Consider the following 10416-nt stretch of genomic DNA (forward strand, 5'->3'; position numbering starts at 1 on the left):
AAACAGGAGGGAATTGAAGAAACAAGCAACTAAATGCAATGTTGGATCTTGAATTAGATTCTGAATCAAAAAAATTTTGTTTTGCTATAGAAGACATTAGTAGCACAAGAGGTAAATCTGAACAGGCCTATAGATACACATTAAGGGAACTAGGAGTTGAGGACAGAGTATGAGAAAGATGAGGTAGGAATAGAAAATCAACCCAACAAGAAATACAGATTTGTAGTTTTATTGTTTCACATCAGTCTGATTTATGCAAAAAGAGAAGCTGCATAGGGACACAGGGTCTGTGCTTTGAGGTTCCCAAGGCTGCCACACATATGGGAAAAGAGGTGAATAAATGGGTTTGGGGAAGAGGTTTGGGGATCCTGGAGCTCAAAGGCCTAACCCAAACCCCCAGCGACAGGGGCAGGAACAGCAAGAGGTGAAGGAGGAGGAGGAAGTGTTTGTCCATCTGTTGTCCATAGGTCAGCTCTTCTTGGCTCACCGTCCACTTCAGCAGCAGCCGCCTCCAGAGGACTGACCACTCCCCCCTCCACAGCACCCGGAACCCCCCGAGGGCTGGCTGCAGCAGTCAGACCTCTGGGGTCGGCGGTGGTGGGACCTGCGGCGCCTGTGGTGGCTCAGGCAGCAGCCTCCACACCCAGAGCTGCAGCAGCCCCCAGAGCTGGAGCCGCAGCAGCCCCCGGAGCTGACACCACAGCAAGAGGAGACTGGGGGGCACTTTGGGGGGCACTTAGGGGTGGGGCACTTGGGGGCACACTTGGGAGGGGGCTGGCACTGCTGCTGGTTCTGCTGGTAGGACATCTTGGTGGCCGGGCTCAGGAGCTGAGGGAGAGACAGACGGCAGGTCAGACCAGTGCACAGAGACCTCCCTGCCCTTCCTGACCTTTTAGAATCATTTCTAATACATGCGATTAAATAACCTGACATTTTGATCATTTTAATGTCTTATCAACTACTCTTACAGCATCTCCGTTGAACCTCAGCTTATCATTTTAAAGTAAAAAGAGGTCATCGATTGCTTCATCAGTTTGAACACTGAGACCGAATTCTATTAACTAAAACACAGTTTTTTCACTTATGTTATCCAAATATTACCAAAATATTTTCTTTATGGAAACAATATTTTGTAAACATTGAAATAATTGAATATTTTAGACATTTACAACATTAGGTTAGAAGGAGTCTTAGCAATTTCCTGGCTGGTTCACCTTGTGAGAGAGAAAGATCAGAGGTCCCTTGACTCAGAGCCTGGCCTCTGATGGTTTCAGACACCTCTTACACTATCCTTGACCTACAGAGCATTAAACTTCTGCTTTTTCCCCTCTAGAGCTTGTACAATGCATTCCCAGGCTCTATCCTGACCCACGTACGCAACCATCTCCCAGAGTGCCTCTGATCCTCGCCTCACTCGGAGAATTGCTGTCCCCAGATCATACTTTGCAGGGAATACAGTATCTCTCAAAGGTAAGCTCCCTTTCTGAGGCCTGTTCCAGAATTTCAGAGCAGCCAATGGTTTCCTTTCATCCTGAGAGTCCTACACAGCATCTTTGGTTCCTTAATAGTGTCCTTAGTCATCAGTAAACTCCCATGGTTCTCTCACTCTTCCTGCCAGTTCCTGGCTCCTTCTGAACTTCCAGGCCTTGTCCCTCTCGCTAATAATATGGGCCACAGCCCCCAAGGCCCTATCCCCTTCCCAGTGGACACTCACCAGAGTACAAGTAGCGCAGAGTCTATCAGCACCTCAGGAGAGGAGTGGATGGAGGTGCTCTGGCCCCAAGGTCCTTTTATCCCAGGCTTGGCCTATGCACTCAGGTGTGACCCAGGGTCTGGGCATGAGGGGACCGCCTCCTGCCACCACGTGGCTCCTCTGACAGGTGATGACTGACACTCCTCCCTCCACGGGGCTCAGGGCATCACCAGCACCAGTGCCACCTCATTCTCCTTACATTTGTCTGTCCCTCACACCTTCACCTTAGAGTTTGGCCTCCTAAGCACTCCTGTCCTAATTCCTTGATGGTCTGCTTTGAACTGAGATTCATGAAGCCTCCAAGTGTCTGTGCTGTGCCCAGCCCCCAGGCCCATCATATGTGTGTGCCCGTGTGTGTTTGCACTAGTCCGGTTAAAAGCCTGGACTGAGCATGAGACACACCAGGGACAGAATCCTGGTCCTCACCCTCAGCTGTGTGATCTTATGAAAATCACCCAACTTTTCTCATTCTTCGTTTCCTCAACTTTAAATTAGTTGCTAAGAATCACTCTCAATGATATCCTGAGGGTCAACAGAACCATGGAAGAAAGATGTTTTTCTTCCTGAAAAAGGCCCTGTAACACAATGAACCCTCACATATGAGCTATCTACTCACTGATAATTAAAAATGAATAGTCTTTTTTTGAAGATAAGTTATTTTCTCGGATAAGTACATCTAACTTTTTAAATGAACATTTTTTTTCAACTGAGCTCTTTAGTACATTTTCATAAAATGATATCCATGTAGAGCAGCTAGAGAGTAAATCTGCATTGCCTTCTATGGTAGAATGAGAATTTGCCTTCCAAGGACCTCACACGAGGAAAGAGGCTGAGCCTGTGGACCAGAAAGTAGCCAGGAGAGACAATGCCAGAGTTCAGTCCCGAGGCATTTGTAGAGGAGGACGCTGTGGAGATGAGCCTCCACCTGGAAGAGGCAGCAGGACCTGACAGAATAGGAAGACTTCCACACAAGAGTTCCTCCAAGGACTGCTTTTTTAACCTTCGAACATTTTATGGAGATTAACATAATGGCTGATGTTAATTTTGTATGTATCCTCTCATGCCTACAGAGCAGCAGTATTTTTAAAAATCATCAAATTAATTAGATGAAGGCAAATTAGACCTAGGAGTTAACTATGAAAAGAAAGTGCTCCCTCCACAAGTGTCCAAAATAACTCTCTAGAGTTTGAGAGGAGGTAGACATAACTCAGTCTTCCCAGGTGGCGCAGTGGTAAAGAATCCTCCTGCCAATGTAGGAGATGCAAGAGACATGAGTTTGATCCCTGGGTCAGGAAGATTCCCTGGAGGAGGAAATGGCAACTCACTCCAGTATTTTTGCCTGGAAAATTCCATGAACAGAAAAGTTGTCAGGCTATAGCCTGTGGAGTCCCAAAGAGTCAGACACAACTTAGCACACACACAAAGACCTAACTCAATAGTATCTATGCCTAAGTCTGTCGGGCAAGGAGAACCAATATCTGGTGAGCTGTGTGTGTGGACATAGTTGTATTTTAAATTGTTTAACAGTGTATACAATGCAGTCATAGATAAGGATACAGAATCCACCTTGTCTGTGTTCTCAGCACAAGGTATCTCAAGATGCACAGCCTCCTCTGATGTTTCATTGCCTCCATGTGTTAGGATTTCTCCTTGATGCCAGTCTTCACTGGGATCCAAGCGTGTTCTCTCTCCACCATCCCACACTCTAGAAATCATTACCCCCACACTTTAAGGAAGTCTCATCCAGGGCTCGAGAGCACGTTCAGGATCAAGGGCAGCACTTTAACATCCAAGGCTCTCTGCAATATGACTTAGTACAACTAATCCAATTTCTGATTTGCTTCCCTAAAAGAACTGACATATTGGCTGTCCTGGAAACAAGTCTCTCCCTATCCTTGTTGTTCACTTGTGTCCGACTTTTGCGACCTCATGGACTGCAGCATGCCAGGCTTACCTGTCCTTCACCATCTCCCTATCCTAATCCTATGCTTTATTCCATGATGTTTTCCTTTCTGAGTCAGGCGGTTCAAGTCCCACTCACTCCATATTGTTTATGTGATATTTCTCACAAATGAAATTTTAATAGATCCTCTGACAATACAACTTGGGTCTTCTTTTTCTTACTCCCTTCAGCAGCTGTACAAGGTTACATACAAATGGGTGGTTCAGAGATTCTTAAAAATCCTTGCATTAACATTAGCACTGCTATTGCAGTTTACAAGTAGCTCTTCCCTATGACAGGCCATGCTCCTAGGAGACCACACACTGAGACAGGCACGGTGAGCTGTGATCACGTCACCCTGCAGAGATCTGTCCCTGTCTCACCTGATTATGACATTGGCCCAGGTTGTTTCAATGAGCTTAGTTATGGGGGAGTGGACAGGATATCTGTGCCCTGGCTCACATAGGATCCCAGCTCCTGATTCCTAGAATGATGGGGAAAAGAGGTCATCTGGTCACACCTCTTTCTTGAGGTAGGGCAGAGCCCAAATATCAATCTGCTTGGATTTAGGTGATGAGTCAGAGACATGATGATAGCCATATCACTTGGACTGACCCTTTGGCCTTGGATATTAGCTGTCAATGGTTTTGGCTTCATTTAGTAAACAGTTTGGTTACCAAAGGCTTTCTGAGGTCAAGTACTAACACAAGGGTTCTTTTTCTTACATTTTCATTCTCTCACCTTCTCAGGGAGCTGGAGGAGGCGTTGCTAAGATTTAATGTGAAGTAGTGATTGCAGCCATGAAATTAAAAGACGCTTACTAATTGGAAGGAAAGTTATGACCAACCTAGATAGCATATTAAAAAGCAGAGACATTACTTTGCCAACCAAGGTCCGTCTAGTCAAGGCTATGATTTTTCCCGTGGTCATGTATGGATGTGAGAGTTGGACTGTGAAGAAGGCTGATCGCCGAAGAATTGATGCTTTTGAACTGTGGTGCTAGAGAAGACTCTTGAGAGTCCCTTGGACTGCAAGGAGATCCAACCAATCCATTCTAAAGGAGATCAGTCCTGGGTGTTCATTGGAAGGACTGATGCTAAAGCTGAAACTCCAATACTTTGGCCACCTCATGCGAAGAGTTGATTCACTGGAAAAAGACTCTGATGCTGGGAGGGATTGGGGGCAGGAGGAGAAGGGGACGACAGAGAATGAGATGGCTGGATGGCATCACCGACTCTGTGGACATGGGTTTGAGTGAACTCCGGGAGTTGGTGATGGACAGGGAGGCCAGGCGTGCTGTGATTCGTGGGGTCGTGGAGAGTCGGACACGACTGAGCAACTGAACTGAACTGAACTGAACTGAATTCAGACTGTATTTTTTTTCTCTATGCCTTCTCACTCCCCTCCCTTTTAAGCTACCAACTAGTACATTAAAAAATTTTAGCTTTTTTCCCATTCTTGAAAAACTTTCTTTTAAATTTTAAATGATGAGACAGTACTATAAAGGAATAGAATACATAGGTGATTGTTGCTTCATTACTAAGTGGCCAGGAAATAAGAATGGCACAAATCCCATAATATATAAGGAAAAGATGGATAAATTATATACAAATTCAACTGCATGTTGCAAAAGCAAAAGGACAGGTAATCAACCACAGAGAAATACAGCACATTTGCCAATAAGGGTTTAATATCCCTAATATAAAAATATATCTTAAAACGGAAAAAGAAAATACAAAAAATCTAATAGACAAAGGAAAGAGGCAGCCCATTCTTATTCACACACACACACACACACACACACACACACACATATGCATGAGTGCATTTTCTCAAGCACAAAGGCACAAAAAATTTGAAAAGATGTTTGTCTGAGGACAAAGCTAAAGAAAAGTGACCACCGAACTGAGAAGATATCTTGAGACCGAAAACAAAACAGCCAACTCCTTAAAATAGAAATGTAAAGTTTATTGTGGTTAACATTCAAATGACTAGGATTGGGCAATGATGATCCAAAAGCATGAGCTGCTGCACTCTGAACCACCAAGTGGCCATTAGGTCAGTTTTATAGTTAATCTAGGGAATGGGGTACATGCTTGAAGACCGACAGTGCATTCATAAATAAGACCTTATCTTATTTATGATGGGGAACTAGTCTCATGGGTACTAGGAATATAGCAGCAAAGGTCTTTTTCATTGTCTGAGACTAACAGGGCAGAGAGGCTACCTGACTCTAATAAGCATTAGACAATATCTATTAACTACACAGCCCTTGACATAGAGAAAAGAGTTACTAACAGTACAGTCCTGGTAGGGTCAATGGAATTACAGGAACAACTGGGTATGCCCAAGAGGCCTTCTGTTGTGCTAGAAGCCACACCATGTTCAACATTACTAATATTTGAAACATTACAAAAAAGGGAACAAATATCTTAAATTTGGGGACGTGGTTTATCAGATTAATTGATTTGTTTCAAAATAACAACTATTGTAATGGCTAATAAAATTGTGGATGTGAGAATTTGTGGTAACATACATTCAAATTTGATGGTGGCAATATAAATTGGCATAATTATTCTGGATGACAATTTAATACTTACTACTGTGTAATGAATTTAAAATTAAAACGAACATAGCCTTTCATTCAATAATTTTTATACGAATTTAGCCAAGAAAAACAAAGATATGGTATAGGAAAAATTCATTTACAAGAATGTTTATTGCACTAAACTGAATAAAAGAGTTCAGCAAAGTAGGAGGATACAAGATCAATATATAAAACACAAATTATAATCAATGACATCAGTGACACCAGAGTAATAGTTGTTTCATATAGAATGAACAGATTCCAAAAAGTTTGAGGTGAATATTTGATAAAATATAGATATTTAAATACTATCGTGTTGGAGAAGACTCTTGAGAGTCCCTTATACTGCAAGGAGATCCAACCAGTCCATTCTAAAGGAGATCAATCCTGGATGTTCATTGGAGGGACTGATGCTAAAGCTGAAACTCCAATACTTTGGCCACCTCATGAGACGAGTTGACTCACTGGAAAAGACTCTGATGCTGGGAAAGGTTGGGGGCGGGAGGAGAAGGGGACGACGGAGAATGAGATGGCTGGATGGCATCACCGACTCTGTGGACATGAGTTTGAGTGTACTCCGGGAGTTGGTGATGGACAGGGAGGCCTGGCGTGCTGTGATTCATGGGGTCGCGGAGAGTCGGACACGACTGAGCGACTGAACTGAACTGAACTGAACTGAAGGTATCTCTCACCAGTTATTTTATTTTTAAATTTATTTATTTTTAATTGGAGGATAATTGCTATACAGATTTGAGTTGGTTTCTGCCAAACATCAACATGAATCAGCCATAGGCATACATGTGTCCCCTCTGTCTTGATCCTCCCTGCTTCTTCCCTCCCCACCGCACTCCCTCTAGGTTGTTACAGAGCCCCAATTTGAGTTCCCCCAGTTAAATAGCAAATTCCTGTTGGCTATCTGTTTTACATATGGTAATATATGTTTCCATGTTAAAAAAAAAATAGTAACTAGGCAATGAAAAACCCTGGCAGTCATCACCTAAACCAGGCAGTCAAAGTTGTATCACCAGGAATAGGACAAGTAATTATATACACTATGAAACTGAATATCAAATTCTAAGAAAGATATAGTAGCACCTTCCCTGGTGGTAAGGATGGTAAACAAAATTTGCCTCCAATGCTGGAGACCCAGGTTCGATCTCTGGGTAGGGAAGAGCCCCTGGAGAAGGGAATGGTTACCCACTCCAATATTCTTGCCTGGAGAATTCCATGGACAGAGAAGCCTGGTGAGCTACGGTCCATGGAGTCACAAAGAATTGGACATGACTGAGTGACTAACACTTTCACTTCACTTTCTATGGGATCCCTACAAAAATGCTAAATCACATCTAGTCAAGAAGAAACATTAGAAAAATCTGAATTGAGGGACACTGTACAAAAACCAGTGGCTATTAAAAAACCTCGGTCATGAAAGACAAAGAAACCTGAAGAACTGTCATAAATAGGAGACAAAAGAAATATGGCAACTAAATGCAGTGTCGGATTCTGAACTAGACACTGAATCAATGAAATTTAGTTTTGCTGTAAAGGGCATTAGCAGCACAAGAGACAAATCTGGAAAAGACCTGTAGATACCGACGCATTAAGGGAACCAGGAGATGAGGACATAGTACGAGAAAAATGATGTAGGAATGAAAAATCAGTCAAGGCAAGAAGGGATACAGATTTCTAGCTTTATTATTTCACATCAGCCTGGTTTATGCAAAAAGAGACGCTGCAGAGGGACACGGCGTCTGTGCTTTTGTATTCTCAGGGCTGTCACATTTATAGGAAAGGAGGTCAATAAATTGGTTTGGAGAAGAGGTTTTGGGTTCCTAGATCCCAGGGCACAGGGATCCTCAGGACCAGAGCTCAAAGGCCCTGCCCAGACCCCCAGCAAGAAGGGGAGGCCCAGTTGGAAGAGCAGGAGGAGGAGGAGGAAATGTTTGTCCACTTGCTGTCCCCAGGTCAGCTCTTCTTGGCTCAGCGTCCACTTCAGTAGCAGCCGCCTCCAGAGGACTGACCGCTCCCCGAGGGCTGGCTGCAACAGTCAGAGCTCTGGGGTCTATGGCAGTGGGACCTGTGGTGCCTGTGGTGGCTCAGGCAGCAGCCCCCACACCCAGAGCTGCAGCAGCCCCCGGAGCTGACACTGCAGCAGGAGGAGACCGGGGGGCACTTCGGGGGACACTGTGGGGGCATTTCAGGGTGGGGCACTCGGGAGGGGGCTGGCATTGCTGTTGGCTCTGCTGACAGGACATCTTGGTGGGTGTGCTCAGGAACTGAGGGAGTCAGAGAACAGGTCAGATCAGCATACAGAGACCTCCTTTATGGACTTTTGCCATCTTGTCTTTCTCTGACATTCTAAAAGCCTGGCAAAGTCAGTCATGGAGAAATTATATCTACAATATAGTTTTTCAAATACTTTCCCAATATCTCATTTGAAATTTGAGAGCTTTTTGTAAAACAGACATAGGTTGTCTTCTTTCAACAAAGCAAGACATAGAGGACAACTGAATTGACAAAGTTGCCCAAAGTCAGGATACTTTCACTAGAGAAGGCAAAATTAGCCTCCACAAAATCTGACTCAAGTTCACCCTACACCACTCAGAATTCTGAAAATGTTCACTTTAGGAGCTAGCTGGCATCACCGACTCGATGGGCATGAGTTTGAGAAAGGTCCGAGAGTTGGTGATGGACAGGGAAGCCTGGCATGCAGCACTCCCTGGGCTCGCAAAAGTCAGACACGACAGAGCAACTGATCTGACTGAGGAGCCAGTTTGGAGCAACAGTGCTCTCTGCTAAGGAAGAACTAAGAATTCCCTTCTGGAGGAATTTCCCAGATATCTTTCCAGAGACACATATTGTTATCATATGTATCATATATAATTTCATAATTATGCATATGTATTTGGTTAACCAGCCCATATGTTGACCCTTTGCAGTTCTGTTTATATATTATCTATCTGGATCTGTATTTATCTATGTTCATGCTTGTATATATCCATACCTATGTGTACAGGTATGCTTCTATTTCTACGTGTATATAAAATAGAGTTACCAAATCATTTTAGAAATAGAGAAGATTCCCAAACCAATCAAGGCAAGCTTAATGTGAACCTAGGGTTTCTGGTCTAGTGAATCTAGCCTTGGTTATACACCCTTTATAACACATAACCATTTTTTCACACTTTAGCAGGTGAATTTCAACGTGTTACTCATTCAACTTAGGAGTTTCTGATACAGATGACCAGGTACCACTCCTGACCGACTAAATGACACTTCATGAGGGTGAGGCCCATGGATGTCTGTGTTTTCAGTTCAGTTCAGTTCAGTCGCTCAGTCGTGTCCGACTCTCCGCGACCCCATGAATCACAGCACGCCAGGCCTCCCTGTCCATCACCAACTCCCGGAGTTCACTCAAACTCATGTCCACAGAGTCGGTGATGCCATCCAGCCATCTCATTCTCTGTCGTCCCCGTCTCCTCCCGCCCTCAATCCCTCCCAGCATCAGAGTCTTTTCCAGTGAGTCAACTCGTCGCATGAGGTGGCCAAAGTATTGCAGTTTCAGCTTCAGCATCAGTCCTTCCAATGAACACCCAGGATTGATCTCCTTTAGAATGGACTGTGTTTATCAAACCCTAAATATGTTGCCTCTGGTCTTCACTGTTTGAAAATCACTATGACCCTAGTAGAGGCTTTGTAGAAGAAACACAGCCTATTTCTCCATAAGATTTTTATTCTGAAAGTTCTGTCTGATCTAAGTCTGAGAAACTCAAAAAGATACAGAACTAACTTAGAGCACAGAGCATAGACACACAAATGCCACCTCCTGCCTCACAGCTCATCCTTCATCAGATTTTAGATTTTCTCTCTAGCTCCTCTCGTTCTTGCATCCCCAAGGCCCTGCCCAACCCCCCACCCTCCCTTCTGCCCTGAGCATCTTCTGTGGAAGGTCCTGCTCCCACTCCCAGTGGACACTCACTAGGGTACACACAGCACAGGGTTGTCAGCACCTCAGGAGAGGAGTGGATGGAGGTGCTCTGGGCCCAAGGCCGTTTTATCTTGGTCTTGGGCTCTGCCCTCAGGTGTGAGACATGACCTGGGCATGAGAAGACCGCCTCCTGCCACCCATGTGGC

The 10416-nt window shown here is 44.4% G+C and overlaps 1 protein-coding gene across 1 annotated transcript; it reads right to left on the reverse strand.

The window, feature by feature from the left end:
- Positions 1 to 213: 213 nt before the first annotated feature.
- LOC129541099 (uncharacterized) lies at positions 214 to 1784 on the reverse strand. Its single transcript, XM_088834951.1, has 2 exons — positions 1715 to 1784; positions 214 to 828 (listed from the first exon to the last, which is right to left on the reverse strand). The coding sequence occupies exon 2, from the start codon at positions 805 to 807 to the stop codon at positions 496 to 498; it is 312 nt and encodes a 103-aa protein (XP_088691077.1). The 5' UTR covers positions 808 to 828; positions 1715 to 1784; the 3' UTR covers positions 214 to 495.
- Between the last annotated feature and the right edge of the window lie 8632 nt (positions 1785 to 10416).

Source organism: Moschus berezovskii, chromosome 4 (assembly GCF_049115385.1).
Source record: "Moschus berezovskii isolate FMDL1 chromosome 4, NW_MosBer_1.0, whole genome shotgun sequence".
Taxonomy (NCBI): Eukaryota; Metazoa; Chordata; class Mammalia; order Artiodactyla; family Moschidae; genus Moschus; species Moschus berezovskii.